Source organism: Lichenostomus cassidix, chromosome 9, assembly GCF_008360975.1.
Source record: "Lichenostomus cassidix isolate B80296 chromosome 9, HeHo_3.0, whole genome shotgun sequence".
NCBI classification, from domain to species: Eukaryota; Metazoa; Chordata; class Aves; order Passeriformes; family Meliphagidae; genus Lichenostomus; species Lichenostomus cassidix.
This window is the reverse complement of record NC_139490.1, coordinates 19,481,847-19,499,059: the sequence shown is the minus strand read 5'-3', so window position 1 is coordinate 19,499,059 and position 17,213 is coordinate 19,481,847. Positions and strand designations below refer to the sequence as shown.

The 17,213-nt window shown below is 47.8% G+C and overlaps 1 protein-coding gene and 1 long non-coding RNA gene across 5 annotated transcripts; one reads left to right on the top strand and one right to left on the bottom strand.

Moving 5' to 3' along the window:
- Positions 1-2,030: 2,030 nt before the first annotated feature.
- LOC146433409 (transcription cofactor HES-6-like) lies at positions 2,031-3,813 on the top strand. Of its 2 annotated transcripts, XM_085069718.1 has the most exons (4): positions 2,031-2,206; positions 2,283-2,369; positions 2,445-2,526; positions 2,611-3,813. In XM_085069718.1, exons 1-4 carry the CDS (start codon positions 2,045-2,047, stop codon positions 3,048-3,050), a joined length of 771 nt encoding a protein of 256 aa, XP_084925844.1. In that variant the 5' UTR covers positions 2,031-2,044; the 3' UTR covers positions 3,051-3,813. The 2 variants fall into 2 exon arrangements, with proteins under 2 accessions (XP_084925844.1, XP_084925843.1); XM_085069717.1 differs by having other exon boundaries at positions 2,445-3,813.
- Positions 3,814-5,331: 1,518 nt separating this feature from the next.
- LOC146433408 (uncharacterized) lies at positions 5,332-16,650 on the bottom strand. 3 transcript variants are annotated; one of them, XR_014854108.1, is made up of 5 exons: positions 15,050-16,650; positions 12,559-12,656; positions 8,170-11,635; positions 7,720-7,808; positions 5,332-7,145 (listed from the first exon to the last, which is right to left on the bottom strand). It is a non-coding gene; the product is annotated as an uncharacterized LOC146433408 (long non-coding RNA). The 3 variants fall into 3 exon arrangements; XR_014854107.1 differs by having other exon boundaries at positions 5,332-7,149; positions 7,720-11,635; XR_014854106.1 differs by having other exon boundaries at positions 7,720-11,635.
- Between the last annotated feature and the right edge of the window lie 563 nt (positions 16,651-17,213).

Sequence of the window (17,213 nt, the reverse complement as noted above, 5' to 3'; positions counted from 1 at the left end):
GCCTTCTCTGAAGGGAACACAGGCTTACAAATGCTTGGAGTTCATATTTTACCACACAGTTACATACATTGTGTGTTACTGCACATTTCACAAATGTGTGTGTGTACATTTGTGAGTTTTTATACACCTCTGATGACGTTCTGTGCCTAGTGTTGGTTCAGAATGAAGATGGTTCCTTCAAAACTGTGACACCCATTACTCTGCAGTTTGCTGCTTTTTTCTGCAGTTTGCACACACACAATTGTGGTTTTCCCCTGCCACTTAGGTAGGCTAGGTATGAATAAACCAGACACAGATTGTTCACAGGTGATTCTACTTGCTTAAGTACAAAAATGTTCTGTACCTGGCCTGGTCCAAACAGCATTTCTGTTTAGCCAGCATTAATTATATTATTGAGAAGAATGAGCCAGTTTCCACGTTGTGTTACACAGAGAATCAGGTGCATCAAAAGCAGAAGGACGGATTTAAACATCCAGCCCCTAATACATCCCACTCTGCTCCTGCCTGGTGCAGGCAAACTTATCACCAATGGAAGAGAGTCTTTGACAAAATCTGAGCATTGATGCTTTAACATAAAATGAAGAAACATACCAGAAACACGTTTCTGAAAATAATACCTCCTATCCGTTGTGACACGGAAGGAAGAGTGGCCTGAGCATAGATCTCCAGCCAGGATATCCCACAGACTGGCTCCATCCCTTATGCACTCCGTGATGCTGAACTTCTCTATCCCAGTTCGGTATTTTATCACACGTGGATTAGCACAGTGCAGGCACGGGTGTTTATACAGCCCTTTGAAGATGAAAAGCAGTGTTAAGCACCAGTGGGACTGCCATAGTAAGAGCTACCCCGGCTCTTCCCGGAGCACGTGCCGGTACCCGCCGGGCCACGCGGGACTCGCCAGGCACCGATCCGGGTGCGGATCCATGAAAACTGATGGAGCCAGGCGGCGCGGGGCTCGCAGCACCTGTGGGCGCTCCGGCTCACGCCAGACCTCTCCGCAAGGAAAACCTCAGCGCTAGCAGAACCAGAGGGCTTTCCATGGCGAGACAAAGCGGGAGGAAGCTGGAGCGGGAGGGCAGCTATGCCGGACACGTACAGCGAGGCGAGCGTGCGGCTCCGCGCCGGCAGCGCCGATTCAAGCGGGGGACGCGTCTCCCGTTTCGTCGGGCGGTAAAAATATGACATGCATTAGCGAGGAGAATAAAAGGAGGGAAACAAAGGAGCGGGAGCGAACACCTGTCGCTCTCCTCGGGGACGAGCCCTAATGCTTTTATTTGCCTCAGTCTGCTGGGGGAACTGCAGCTGCCAACTGTCATCAGCATCAAGTTACCCGCACAAAGCTGGCCTGCCCGGCTCTTTCAGCCAAGGAGGCGGAGGGCTGCGCCGCGCCAGGGCCGGCACCGAGCGCTCTGGGCCCAGCTGCCCGTGGCCACAGCGCAGGCGAGCAGCCCCCGGGGCTGGGGATGGGCTGCACGGGCGAGCAGCCACGGTGCCCCGCACAGCCCTGCTACCCGGCCCGAACGGGCGCGTCCTCCCGGGCTGGCACCCACCCCGAGAGCCGCCCCATCCACAGGGACGGCGGCAGGACAAGACGGGGACCACGGCCAGCTGTGCCTGCTCAGCCCCACGGCCTCCCGGTCAGGGCTCAGACTGACCCTTTCACGCCCAGGTCGGTGCTGACGCCCGGCTGTCCCCACTGTGCCCTCCCCTCCAAGAGCACCCCAGCCGCACACACGGCTATTCCAAGCCTCTGAACCCGTAACGGGCGTTGGGGTTTGGGGTTCACTGGGGTGACTGACATGCCCCGCCGCCCCGGGGAGCCGCACGCTGCGGGCAGGGGCACATCCCGTTGGCAGTGCCCGGCCGGGAGTCCCCGCGCTGCCGCCGGGCGGTGCCGAGGCCAGGCCCGCTCCGCTCCGCTCCGCTCCGCCCGCCAGCGCCGCCAGCCCCGCCCCGCCGCAGACAAAGCGCGCGGCCGCCATTGGCTCGTTCGGCCAACGCTCGGCGCTGCCCGCGCGGCGCGGCCAATGGGCTCATTGACATGCAAATCGCGGGGTATAAAGCGGCGGCGCGGGGCGGGAGTGGTGCGGAGCCGCCGGCGGGGAGCGGAGCGGAGCGAGGGGACAGCGGCGCGGCCATGGCGCCGGGCAAGGACCGCCCGCCGCGGGGCGAGGGCTGCGCGGACCCCCGCGCCGACCGGAGGGTGAGCGGTGGGGGCCGCGGCGGGCGGGGCCGGGCCGGGAGGGGCGGGCGGGCTGACGGCGCTGTTGTCCCCGCAGACGAGGAAGCCGCTGGTGGAGAAGAAGCGCCGGGCGCGCATCAACGAGAGCCTGCGGGAGCTGCGGCTGCTGCTGGCCGACAGCGAGGTGAGGCGGCGGCGCGGCGGGGCGGGGGCCGGCGGGGCCCGGGGCCGCGCTGACGGCCGCGGCGCCCCGGGTCAGTTTCAGGCGAAGCTGGAGAACGCGGAGGTGCTGGAGCGGACGGTGCGGCGGGTGCGGGCCGTGCTGGAGCGCCGCGCCCGCGGTGAGTGCCGGCCCGGGGGGCGGCGGGGGGCTCCCGGCCCGGCCCGCGCCTCACCCGCGCCCCTCTCTGTCCCCCGCGGCGCAGGGGGCGGGCGGCGGCTCCTCGAGGCCAGCGAGCGCTTCGCCGCCGGGTACATCCAGTGCATGCACGAGGTGCACACCTTCGTCTCCAGCTGCCCCGGCATCGACGCCACCACGGCCGCCGAGCTGCTCAACCACCTGCTGGAGTCCATGCCCCTCAACGAGGGCGGCTGCCCGGACTCGCTCACGGACGTTTTGGGGGAGCCCGCCCTCGGCCCCTGGCCCGCCGGCGAGCTGCTGGCCCTGCCGGCCGAAGCTCAGCCGGGCCTGGCTCTGGCTCTGCCCGCCCCGGCGCTCTCGCCCTCCCCCAGCGAAGAGACCTGCTCCGACTCGGACGAGGCGGAGGCCGAGCCGGGCCAGACCTCCACGGACGGACTGGACGCGTCCCAGACGCAAGGCCTGCCCTCGCCCGGGCTGCCCAAATCCATGTGGAGACCCTGGTAACACAGGAGAGGAGTCACGGCAGAGCTCCCTGTGGGGAGAGCAGGGTGCTCCCGCTCCGCCCGCACTCGCCAGTGTGTGTTAGTGTGCAGTGTGTGTGAGCGAGGGTGCAGTCAGTGAGTGTGTGTGAGTGCGCGGCTGGCAGCTCTGACTGGGGACTGCAGCACGGCCACTCTGACGCTGTCACACCCCGACAGCCTAATAGCGAACGCGTTAACATTTCATCCCTGTGTGTGTGCGTGTGGGCATTTTGTAACTTTAGGGGTTGTTTTTATGAGAGGATGGGGGGAGGAGGGAGTTGGGTTGTAGTAGGGAAGCTCTCTGGTGGAGAGACAGCAGTTATTTTATAACCCTGGCTCTTCTTGGCCCTTAGAAGTGGCCCAAATACCACTACCTTTTAAGAAAAAGCCTTTGTTCATTTTAAATGATGATGGTTAATTCCAGGAGGAGCTCGAGCTGAGTCTGCATGCACAGTTTTAAGTGTTCTAGGGATAGCACAGACCCCTGAAAGGTGTCAGTGGGGGTAGCATCTGTACCTGGTAGCAGTCTAAAGTCTCACCTTTAGGGAAGGGAGAGAAAACTAGAAACCTGATGGAATTAGAGAACCGTTTTAAAAGATGTTGGTGGCAGGGTGCCTTTTAGAAATGAGTGTCTTTATGCACATTTTGCTTTTAGCACATTTGAGTTTATTGTGACTTTATGTATATTAGGGTGTCAAATGTTTTTTATTTTTAATCTTTAATAAAAAAATACTGAATTCACAACATGGCATGTATTGTGGAATGTGATGCACTTCTAACCCGTTTAAAAACATTAAAAACACAGCTCCCTGTTGTTGGCTATTAACAACACTATGTGTATATCATGGAAACAATGCTGGTAATTAAGCACTTAATTCTTGTACTAAGCATTGTTAACTTAAGTATTGGAATTCAAATATTTCTTTTGTTTAATACTAGTAGACACTTAAGTTTATTGCATGAGCAAGGTCATACTGGCTAAGGTTGGTCTTAGGCCACAGATTTCAGGGCTGGGTGGTTTGGATGCCAGTCTCAAACCTACTCTACTTGATCTGCCATCTGAAGGTGTTGCTCATACATGTACAGCCCTAATTTCAGAAGTGCTAGGCAAATCCTGTCCTGGGGCATAACTTCACAGGGGGTTGGTTTGGTTTTTGTTTTATTTTTTTGCTGGCTGAGTGCAGTTGAGAGCAAAACAAGATTCCCAAGTTGAATAGAATGTGCAATGGATTTGGAAAGTGATCTTTAACGTTTCTAGGGGGCTTGGAGGGGGACCCTCAGCGTTCTTATCCATGAGGTTTGACCCCTTCTCATTTCTACTTTGGGGAGATGCCAGGTTATTTATGTTGGGATATAATACCTTTCAGAAAGCTGTCATTGTAAAGAGGAAAAAAAAGATTGTAAAGTATTTTAATACATGGAAGTTCCCAAACATAGAACAAGCAAGAAAGGAAGCAACCTAACTATCAAGGGACTAGACATGTACCTTTGTGAATAATAAAAATAGAAACTGAAATACAAGCAAGACCTCTCCTTTGTAATTTTCCTTACCTGAGGTGGCTGTCCTTGTTCAAAGATGGCCATCATATTTGTTGAGTCCTTCTCATCCCGTTGTGCTAAATTCCCTTTGAACTAGGACAAGAGGAGCAAAAACCAGCTGCACGAGGGAAGGTGAGCACTTGTGTCATGACCTTTCAGCTTTAGGGAGGGAGGTTTAGGGAAGGACACTTTAGGAGGGAGGTTTCAGCTTTAGGGAGGGACACTTGCACTAAAACTAGCACCCCACACACCAGCTGACCTCTCTAGCTCCAGCACAAGTCCAGGTTTATTTGTATCGAGCTATTTCCCTCAGGTATCACATTTGTTTGATACTTCACCCTCCCCTGTTAGCTCAGACCCCCCTGTAACTCCAAGGGCAGGTCACACACAGCATCACTGTGCATTGTTACCCTGCTCAGCCAGAACCCCTCACTTGTAATGGCTGGAAAAGGCCCTTTCAATGAGGAACTCGAGAGAGGTGAAGCCACAGCCCAGTTCTGTAACACAAGTGCAGCAGCCCAGCCTGTGGCTCCCAACAGCACTCAGACACTGACCTGAGCTCTGTGGCTGTGGCAGTGACATCCAGGGTCAATCCTGGGCCAGGGCAGCAACTCCAGCCCCTCTGCTGCTGCAGGAACACTGGAGGCAGCTTGGCTTGGCTTCATTTCCATGAGATGAAAGACCCTCATGTTAGGGCTCTCTGTAATGCTCCTGTGAAAGCAAGTGCAAATCCTGACACTTTGGTGACAGAAGCACAGCCCAGAGTCCACATAAAAGTGCCAGCTTTGGTTCAGCACGGATGGGGCAGGGGGCAGGCTGAAACAAAGTCCTCTGTGCTCAGCAGCACTGCAGATGTGGTGCTTAACTTTCCCTGTACAGGCCTTGGAGAACAGCAGCCAAAGCTGGCCTGCCCATGTACCTGCTGCCTTTCCTATTCCTGCTCACGCTGCTGCCCTTCCCACAGCCAGGGTACCCTTCCCAGGCTGGCTCCCTGCACATGGGCCACCAGGCTGGACACCTGGGCACATCCCATTCCTGCTGCTGCAGGAAGACACAAGGCAGCAGGGCTGTGAGCCCACCTGGACAGCTGCTCTCCCAAAGCCAGGGTGGGTGGGAAGAGCAGAGGGACTACAGGCCTTTCCCCTAAGCACTTACCAGTCCTGTACTGGCTGAAAAGAAAAAGCCAGGGCAGAGCAGTACTATTAGGAGTTTTCAATTGTGTCAAAAGCCTTTTAGAAATGTGTTAGCAATATGGCTTTTTTTCTTTTTAAATACACAAATTAGGTTCACAGAAAGTTTACATCCTCTGATTAGGTGTTGCTGGATTCATCCATTTACATTTCTGTACCTTACTGCAAAGGTGTCAAATCTGACACTTCCCTGACAAAGGCAGGGAGAGGTGAGCATTTTGGGGGTGGGACTGAGGAAGGGGCAGTGTGGGGAAGGAAGGCTCTGATGAAAATCCAGCGAAGCCTTTTCAAGTCCTTCTTTATAGAAACTGCCTTTATTCTTTTCCATTCCAAAGTAATACAAACAGACTATCTGATCTGACAGCACACTGCCTTGTAAAAGGAGAGAGAGGCAGCACACTAACAGGACTCCTCTCGTTTGATATGCAGGTGAAGAATAATAGAAAGAAGAGCTCATTTTCCCCTCTCTTTGCATGTCAGTCACTCACACCTGTTGCAGGGGGAAAATGCTCCTTGTTAGACTGGGTCAGCTGGGACGACTTAGAGTTCAAACCTCCTCCCAACCTCTTGGCAACATGCACCAGGTCTTTTATCAGAGCCTCTGGCCAGGAGGCAAGATCAAGCTTTTAAATCATCCAAATCAACTTACATCTTCTTTCATGTCCCACTAGTAAGTATCCTGCAGCTCTCTGCAGAGCCTCCCTCTTCAAATAAATGTTTCAGTCTCTATTCCGATTAAAAGGGTAGAATAAAACCAGCCCAGGTCTCAGCAGCAGGTCTAGGGGATGCACAGACATCATGCAGGAAATCTCTGCTAGGCAGGCAGTTGGCTCCTGTCTGTAACACAGCTAACATTTCTTACCATCCAAGATGCTGCCATTAGCAGAATGGTATTGAAACATCCCAAAACCCGAGGATTTATTCCTATGAGAAGTGCTGGAGTGAGTGTTGGTTAATCCTGGCACCCAGAGCCTTACCATGTTATCGTGAACTCTGCACAGATAACATCCCCACAATCCACAAGGAGCCATCCCCTCTTGCCAGCTCCAGCTGTTGGAGCCCAGGCTTTCCAGTTTTTGGGCCTCTGTCCAAGCACAGCTCAGCACACACTCACACAGAAGCAGCTCCCCAGTCCTACCTGCTCCTCCACCCTGCAGACACACAGGCTTTACCAAGCCTGTGTTCAGCTGCTGGAGCACGCTGAGACTTTTGTCCAAGCCACTTGCTCTTTTCTCTAGAGATGAAAACAACTGGGCCAAGCAGCACATCTTCTGTCAGGTTTGCCTCACAGCCATGGCCTTGAACCACATACTCACAAGCCAGTATGGGTGGGACCTGGGAGGGCACATCTTGCTCCATGGAAGGGCACAATGGTTTCAACAAGGTCATGTAGGAAGCATATAGAAAAATCAGGGATTCAAGCAGTAATCCAGCTGTCTTAACCAGAAGTCTACCCTTCCCTCTGCTTCCTAAGAGATATTCTCTCTCTTTTTTTTTTTTTTCTTTTTTCTTGCCTGGTTCCAAGTTGCATCTTCTAGCAAATCTCCAAATCCACAGTTATATAAATGGATATTAGGGATAAATGTCCCTTAATTGTCCACTTTAAGCCTCTCAGGCTTCTGCATGAGCTAGGCTAAAGAACAAAGCAAAGGGGGAAAATAGTCTCTCTCCTTCCATGAGATTTTAGCTCCCTATACAACATTAGCATTTCATTATAGTTTTCAGCAAGTGAAATTCATTGCACTGCATTTTAAGGAGGTTAAAAAAAAAATCCAAGCTGGTTCAGAAAACATTCAAACATGAAAATACACCTTGCAGCATGAGGCTTTAAGTTAATTTAGTTAAACAAGATGACGACTGAGGGTGATTTGATTTGTTATATTGCCCAGGTTGTGTTACACATATGTTCTATAGCTCACTTACCAGCTGAGGAAGTCATGGCTTCAAAAAGTCTTTTAATCCAATAAAGTAGAGCCTTAAATGCCAAGACCTAGATAGTAGGTCCAGACTGTCTGAAATGAGAAGGATTGAAATTAGACACTGGAAGAAGTAATGAATTTATTTTCTTTTAACGTCAGGTGAGACAGAATGTATTTCCAGAAGCAAATACAAGCTGCTTTGGTTACAAACAAAAACTACTTAGTAAAACAACAACATACAAGTAATTGTATTAACTGATCCCTTCTGGCCTTAGATTTCTTAAGCGTAAAATTAACTCAATTTGTGGTTTTATAGTTTTTGCATTGGTCTCTGGCTGAAATATAAGTAGAGGGCAAGGAGAGTAGTTTTCTTTGTATTTGAGAAAGCTCAGACCTCAGGCATCTTCAAACATGCATTCACAGACCACTTCAAGAATCGCACTGATGCACTCACCCTCAGCTGAACCCTGCAGAGTTCCTGCACCATTTAAGTACAAAGCAAAGCAGCCTACTTAAAAATCATCACCAAAGAGGCACAGGTTAAAGCATCCTTAAAATGACATGCCTGTGTCCTGTGGGAGAAAAGGGAAATTACTGAGCATCACCCTGAGCCTGTGTGCCCTCATGAGTTTAGAAACTGAGTTTCTAAATGGGTTTCAGCTTCTCGTGGCCCTTGTGGAAGCCTGGCTGTGTTTTGGGCTTTGGACCATCCATGACTGAGGCACACACAAATAAAACTTCAGAGTTCTGTTCTTCCTAGCCTAAACTAAGTTCACCAGAACCATCCTGTGCTGAGCAAAGTCACTGTAAAACCCACCTGCACTGTCACCATGCAACAGGTTTGGAATCAATGTTCCACAGATTGGGAAGGGGATGAAGCCCAGGAGAGACACATCAACTCTGTCATCAGCCTCATCAAACTTTCCCAACGATGTTCACAGCATCCATGTGTCTCACCAAGGCCTGAATCACACAAGTTGAGCAAAGTTGCCTCCTTTGGGCCTGCAAATGTTACTTACTTGTTACAGTCACCCTTGGTGGCCTCATTACTGATGGCTGACCCCAACATGGGTAATGCCTACCTACACATTGCCACTTTCCAAAACAACATCCTCAGATTCCTTTCCTGCTCAACAGATCCTCAGCAGATGCCTGCAGAGTATCAGGAGCCTGAGACTACATTAGACGCTGAGCCTGCTCCAGATTCTGTCTTTCACAGAAGCAGATTGACTGGTCAGAAAATGAGCATCATTGACTCACCTCATCCAGGCAGAGGGAGCACACAGCTTCTTACCAAAATCTAGGATCCTGGAGCAAATGTCTACTGAGTAGCTGCTACTCCCCAAGCAGCTGTAAGCCTGCCACTCATTAATTCCTCAAGTGAGCCAGCATTTCTTACTGAGCCAACACAGGTCCTCAGTGAAGTCCATGACTCCTCAGGAGCTTTAGGATACCTCGACAGAGTGCCCAGGATGTCCTTTAGTTCCCAGAAAGCTTATTTAAAGTGACACAGAATTTGGAAAGCTCCTGAATGCACTTGGTCTCACAGAGAGGGTTTTAAGACCCAAAGGGCACAAGCACTGTCCCATCAGCCCTGGTGGGCCTGGCACCCCCAGCAGGGCTGCACAGCTGTCACACAGTGGCCATGGTGGCTGTCACCAAGCACAGCCAGCCACGGAGACTCAGGAGCAGTGGGGCACACTGCACTTCCATTGCTGCAGGAAGCAGGAAAAATGATTCACATCCTTTCAGCCAGCGCTGAGCCGGAGTGTCGCTCCAAGGCTACAGACCTCCAGCAGCAAAGGGAAAACACAATGCAAAAACCCAAGTCCCTAATGCTGCTCTGTGCTTACTCAGGATTCTGTTCCCAGCCCCTTCCCAGAACACCACTCCTATTGCTGAAATTACTATCTACTCCCTGAACCCCTTTTAAAAAAAGCAGACAAAACCCACCAAGTTCTTACCTGTCAGCTTTTTGCTAGAAGGTCTATTGGCTGCATTTCCAGAAAAAATCTGCTACCTTTAACACCTTGGGATTTATGTTAAAAGATGCAACAAAAATATTATGCTGATGTGCAAGTTGTTATAATGACAGCCAATAACGGTGTGTTCCTGAGTAGTTCTATCTGGACTTCACAAAGAAGGGAGAAGTATTATCTCAGGGTTTCTTGAGGGGAAAGGTGATAAAAACAGAATTTGCCCACAACTTCCATGTGTCTTTTGTGGGTTTATACATCACACACTAATATACAGCTGTTATAATCAATCATTTCATAGCACAGACAGGCAAGGGGATAAATACTGTGAAGGAGCTGATGGAAAACCTTTCTAATTTGCCAGAGGAAAAAGAGAAGGAGACTAAAGAACTCTTATTTAGACCACAAGGGAGGATGTATCTGTAAGGCCAGAGCATTTGCTGACCTCTCAGAACTGTCAAAGCTTTCCTAAAATGAAGGCTCTTACTGCCAGCCACAGGAATGACTGCTGTTGAATCAAGCCGAAGTATTTGCACTTTAATTTGTATCCCACATTCAATTCAAGTGAGTAAAAAGTAAGTACAAAGCAAGTACAAAGCAAGCAAAAGCTGCTCAGTTTCCTAGGCTCGAGTCTGTTGCCAGACACTCCTCCCTCCATTCTCCATCCAGGCACTTTGGATTTAACTCCAGAATTACATTAATGGAGAACTGGTCACGTGTCTCTCAAGGTAGGAGTTTTACTGCCTAACTGGTCAGTTCAGCTGAAAAACCTCCTCAAATTTTACATTCTCAAGTCTTCTATGACTAAAATATTATGGGACTCAGGTATTGGATGAATCACTAAGGTCTTACATGAAGAGCAAGTGTTGATGGGGATATACTCTATGCATACACTCATTCTCCTTGGTCACCCAAACCAAGTGTTCAGTGTTAGGTCCCACCCAACACTGAACACTTCAGAGAAGGGTTCTCCTTGGTCAGCCTAGCAATGACCACTCTGACTCAGCCACACACATGCATTTAAAATTAGTAGATGTAAATGACATAGGTCAGATGGGAAATGAAATATGCAAACAAACATAATCCATGCAAAATAATAATGTCATGCAAAATAAATAGATCAGGAAAGAAAAAAGTTACATGCATTCCAGCATTGTTTGGTTTGGTTGTGGGTTTTTTGTTGTTCCCCTTTTCCTCCCAAACAGAATGCTTGTATACCTACTGCCTGCTCTGGGAAAATGGATCCCTGCAGTGCTGGCAATTGAGAACACCCCAGGAATTCTCAGGTATTACCTCCATCCTTGAATCCATTAGACTCCATGCCAGGTACTTTCAGATCATATGTACACAAACAGGTGGACTCTTTGGTCTGGCAGTCTTTCTGTTACTGTTCCAGCGCAGCATCGGCACATGGCCACTGGGAACAGGGAGTCACCTGTGACACACAGGTCACTGCCACAAGAACACAGCCATGGCTGGCCAAGCAAGGAGGGGTTTACCTGTGGATTGCAGTTTGTTCCACCACTTGTGGGGAATCTTAACAGTTTGTGAGAAAGTCTATACTAAGTGTGTTGTCTTCACCTTTCCTTCCTTTCTTGTTGGTGAGAAACCAAAACAAAACTGTTGCTCACAATACATTACTCGTAGAAACAAAGCAGAATTCTACAGTGTAATAGGGGGATTTGGCTCTCTGGCCTAAATCAGGAGATTTTGACCTCTGATCTTTTTTGTTGCTGAAATACATGAGCCTTCAACATTGCTCCATTTCCTGATAGGATCTCAGTCCTGGGCAGGGAAATGGGCACTGCTGGGGAACAGGGTGAGAGCCTACCTGGTGCTCAGGGTTTGTTTTCTGCAGTGCTGGTAACCATAGCTCCTGAGCAGCACAAAATCAAACACACACCCCTTCAAAAGCGGAAGGGCTTCACTTCCCCTGTCCTTCCCCTGGAACAAAAGAGTATCACTTGATACATGTTTTGTACTTACTGGTTTTGTTTTTAGAGAACATTTGATATTGAGGAACTGTTTGGACCATGTTATTTTAGACATTGTTCTGAATAAAGCTGCAAACAGATTCAAGCAGTCCAATTACTTATTTAGGATTTGATTTTCAAAGAACTGAAAATCTCAAGTACCTGGACACACAATTTTGATTTGACTCATGCTACCTTGGAGTCCAGATCTGTATTGATCTGACAATGCATCTTAGCACTCAGCCCAGATGAACACAGTCCTTCGTGGGGTTGGGCTCTGCACTGCAGCTTCTTTTACCAAAAGCTCTAAACATCACTTTTCTCTTTCCTCCTCAATTTTTTTTCTTCGTTTTTGTCTAGACAGAGGGCAGTTCCAACTTTCCCTGTGTTGACAACTTTCTCATTGTTATGGTCACAGATTATAGAAGCACACAGATTTAACCCTGTGGTTTTCTTTTCTGCCTGTATTTTAACAACGCCTCACTTCCATTCAATTAAACTGTTCCTAAAGGTCCAAACATCCACAAGACTCAGAAGCCATTCATCTTTGTCTCCTTCTCAAATTCTTCCTGACAAGGAGCCCCTGTATCTCACCCAAAGAAGAAAAATTGTGTTTTGCTGTTGAAAAAACTATTTTTAAAAAGGTAGTGTTAAGCAGTTTCAAAGAGGCAGTGCCCTTTGGAGCTGTTATTATCCTCTTCCTCCAATTCTTTCATGAAAGTCACAAACCAGAGCTCAACAACCCAAATGTTTCCAAGAGCAGCAAACTGTCACCTTCTATATATAGCCCAGGTGTCACAGTTCAACCCCAGCCTTATCTAACAGCCTTAGCAGTACAGAAACACACAGTGCTTGGAAGGCTGGGGATACATTTAATTACAGCTATTTACTCACAGTAAGTTTTGGCAGCCAGCTTGAAGTCACCACAATGTGTGTCGATAAAGTCTGCAAAATTTGGGGAAGGCTCTTGCATCCACACTCCTGGGAGTATCCTGCAGAACAAATAGTACAGATTTCTCTCCCTCACACTCTCCTCTCAACTGAAAGACAAATTTTCTATCTGGAAGTTTTACAAGTTTTCTTTGGAAATGCTTGAATAAGCAAGTTGAGCTGTATAAATCAACAAGGTGACAAATGCCACCTCTGTTTAGAGGCCCTTCTCAAACCAGATCAGAATTCAGTGCTGCACTCCCTGCTCCTGATTTACTGCCAGCTCATTCAGCCATGGAGGATTTACATGAGGGTGCCCAAGACACCCCAACGTCCCTCTGCATAGCTGCAGTTTGTCCCCTCAGAAGGCACTGTGGGCAGCATCACCATTTGACAGCTTCCTGAGCCTTTGGGCCCTTTGATCCTGTCAAATCTTCCCAAATCAACTCTACCTGCAAAGCCACCCTTGTTAGGGTAATGAGTGAAAGGTAACACCATAAACTTCACAGGCCTATGAATGCTAAATTAGGTGGCAAAGGCAGTCATCTATCACTTCATCAAACTAATTCTGTCAGTAAGTGAAACCTGTAAAACCATTTACAGTATGCAGTCTGCTTCAATTTATATCCTTCTGCCGTGAAATCAAGACTATAAGTGGTTTTCTCAGATTGAGATAGAGACACCTTTATTTTGCTAATCTGTTAGCTAAGAAAATATTGGACCAAAAAAAAAAAAAAAAGGCTAAACAGGTTTTCCTCAAAAATCCAAGCCAGAAATCCCTGAAAATACTCTTATTTAAATTTAAGACTTAAGCATCACCTCATAATAGCAGAGCACACATAAGGCAGGTATTTTAGGGGGACTGGTAGGACCAATAAAAAAACGTTGTACATATGTGTGTTTCTAATCAGGTCTTTATAGCTGAACTCATTTAAATTCACAGTGCATGTAATGCAAGGTAATTATTACTAAAAAAATATGAAATCCACTGCCTGAATACATCCAGCTTTAGAAGCCTTTATTGAAAGGAGTTTGGTAACCATCTTTTTGTATACTAAAAGACAATGGAAGCTAAAGGCAACACAGGAATTTCCTAGTTCTTTACATTATGTAGGAATCCTTCAGTATTGCCGCGTGGCTTTGGCAGTTAAAAAATTTCAGCACAGCTCTAAAATAAATATATTTATATTTGCATTTGTCTTTAAAAGGAAGGGAGGCACAAGAACTTCAAGGCAGCCAAGAGCGAACAGAAGTTTCGCAGCCTTCAGCCGCCCGCAGGGATGTGGAGTTGAGAAGACGAATGCATCTCCCTAGAAATCAGATCTGAACAGAAGGCTCTCCTGCCCACCCTCCCCTCCCCTCCCGGCCCTGCTCAGAGCAGCTGGGACAAAGTCTTCCCTATTCACAGGCAGGCAGCAGCTCTTCAGAACACAAAAAAGGAGGAGGCTTGTAAAGACAACTGCATATAGACACTGGAAATAACTCCCGATGGCCACATTCCTCCCATTGTCACTGCTGCCCGCATTGTGTCACGCCATATGCTTTTTAAATGCACAAATTGCAATACAGAAGATGCTGGGTTTGGCCCCAGGCTGGGAACTGAGTCTCTGGATGAGGGCCTGGAGGCACAGGCAGAGCAACCCCAGAGCTGGGGGTGTTACTGAGCCCTCCTCGCCCCTTTGAAGATCTTCCTGCAGCCAGAGCCATTGTAGGTCATTCTTAGGTTTTCCATGCCCTGAGGCAGATATGTATTTTTCTTCAGCTCCATTATTTCCTGAAGAGATTTTTTTTTTTTTTGGAGGTAAATTGAAACCTCATTTAGCCTAAACAGGAAGAGAAACTACTCTAGCAGATAGCTATTACATTGCACAATGAAAAACACAACACAGTTCACTTACATACCATTTGATGTTAAAATATACTGGTTGGTATAGTAAATGACATGTGTTCTCTCACCGCAAGAGAAAAATAACATGATTTTATTTCTTAGAATCCTGTATTGCTGCAGAAACAAACTACATGTTTTAGGACTCTAGAAGCACCAGTACCTCTGCATTGCAGGTACTGCTACTCCTACCTGCTCAGCACGAAGTTGTTACTCTCCAGTCTAATTAACCACTTTCATCAGAAGCCTCTGGTTTTAACCAAATTTAGAAATGCAACTGAACCATTAAAAAACAGTTTTCCAAATTATGCGAGGACAGATCTGCCAGTATTCAAAATTGAAATTGAAGGTTATAGGAGGTGAGAGAAGTTTATTAAAACAAGCACAAAGAAAGTCCTGAGTCTAATTTACGTGTCAGCCTCAGTCTTTATATGCTCCCAACAAAACTGCAAACACTTAAAAGCTGGAGAGATGCAGTCAGGAGGAACACAAGTCACAGCAAACAGAATGGACAGATGGCTCAGATCAAATCATTAGTGTAAAAGCCTGTGTACCACCCACAGCACTTACCTGGGAGCTGAAAGCACTGAGTCCACACAACTGAGCTGCTCCAGTCCCACTGCTCCTCTGAACCAGAGCAGGGGTGGGCACAGGCAACCCACCCAACCCTTCTGCTTCCTGCAGCTAAGCAAATTAAAGATTACAGCCAACTAGAGAAGTACATTTGCTAAATTTATCCAGCACCCTATGCGAAAAGGCCACAGATTTCTAAGGGAGTCAGCTGGTGGCTACAGAAGGGAAAGCAGTAGACCTCACCTTAGACAAGCAATAGCCAAATACATGTTTTAAAAAGGAAGAACATAGCCAATGAATTCGTGGACAGAAGTAGAATTTTTGAAGTGGGCAGTGCAACAGCAACACAAGCTGTTTACTTTTAGACCATTGTAACAATTTAAAAAGAGTAATAAATCCCCTATATCCTGTTTTACTACAGACTATAGAGCAAAAAGTACACCTTGAAAAATCCTGGAATACTAGGAAATTTTAATCCACCCTTGTATTTATCTCCAAACAAAAACAAACAAACTACAAAGCAGTACATCCCTCTGAGGCTCTGGGTGTAGTGGCTGCCCCAGCAAACCTTTTACCCTGGCTGCAGCAGGTGCTTGAGCTCCAGCTCACTGCTCATTTCCCCTTTCTGCACTACACAGACAGCATTGTAGCCACCCCTGGACATCCATCAGCCATGTCACAGCACCTGCCTCAGGACACTGGGCCTCTTCCACAATGTGTCCTTCAGCTAAAAAGCATTTTCTCTCTAAGTGAGTGGCCAAGTGTTTTCATACTTTGTATTATCCACTAAGGTTAAACACTATTCATGTGCTGCCACAGCAACTTCTCTGTCTGCAACTACAGAGCCAGAAATACTGGAGAATGAAACCCCATCACACACACTGCTATTGCACAGAGCAGCCTGGTGGAGCTGATGTTTTATCAGCAGATAGCAAGAGAAATACCCATGATTTAGAGTTCAGTTGTCTCAGTTTCTACCCAGTCTTTTATTACTTTTCCACTTTAAAAGCCTGGAGAAGTTGTTTCGTTTTGAGTTTGTTTGTTTTTTTAAGTTGTTCCAACGAAGCAGAGACAAAGCTGTTAGACACCTTGTGTACCACCCCTAAAAATAAGCTCCTCTTTACAGCCCCTGAGAAAAAGTAGCTTCTGAGCTGTTCATTACCTTGCTCAACATATCTGAACAATATATTTCTTAAGCTCCTAAGCACTTGTGATCAATTAAACAGTGGAATTTCTGGAAGTCACACCTACGAACGTTATTTTCCTTCAAATAATCATTTTCCTTCAAATCATCATTGTTATTTTGCCAGAAATGAGCAACTCACCTCAGCATGTTCTTTGGGTCAAAGGCTTATCAGTGCACTGGGTTCTTTCCACCCTTGCTACAGACAAAAGAACAATCATGGATCTTAATTGCCAGTAAGGACAGCATCTTTTTCACCTCCAAATTCATGACAGCTATTAAGTGGACTAAAATCTGATGCTTTCAGCAATCTGTTTCCCTTTTCCAAGCAGAGCCTATATTTACATTCACTGTCATTGGGCCAACAGCTCTTCCTTATGAATTTTCTCATCATCCTATTTGAAAGTCAAGCCACAGAGCTTTCACTTCACATCAAATAATGTCATAGCAAACTCAACAGCCCCAAAGTACAAGAAGCTGAATAAAGGCAAACAAGGGTGGCAACGCTGCCAAAGATAATCCCAGGACACCAGTGACACCTAGGGGCTACTGAGGTGGGAGAAACTCGGACAAAGGCTCCTCCCAACAGCTCTGCAGTGCAAGCCTTTGTCTCTGGGCGCTGACAGGAGGCACATCACCAAGTAGGAGTACATGAATGCCTGACACCACATTTAACTCGTACTCTCCTTACACTTACAATTGAAAAACTACCAAAAGCAGAAATAAGTGTGACCCATTACCTGGTAGCTTGTCACTGCAGCAGTACCTCAGTCCTCCCAGGGTTCTATATCAGTTATCAGAATTTGCATCCAAATGCCAGCACCTCCCAAGTGGCTCAGGTACCCCGTTCACGTGGGGGACACTCAGGTTTGTAGTTCTGTCAAGAGCTTCATCAACACATCTCTCCTCTGCATCCTTAGCTGAGCAAGAAGGAGCCAAGGTGCTGTTAGGACAAAAGTGTTTCCAGACACACACAGA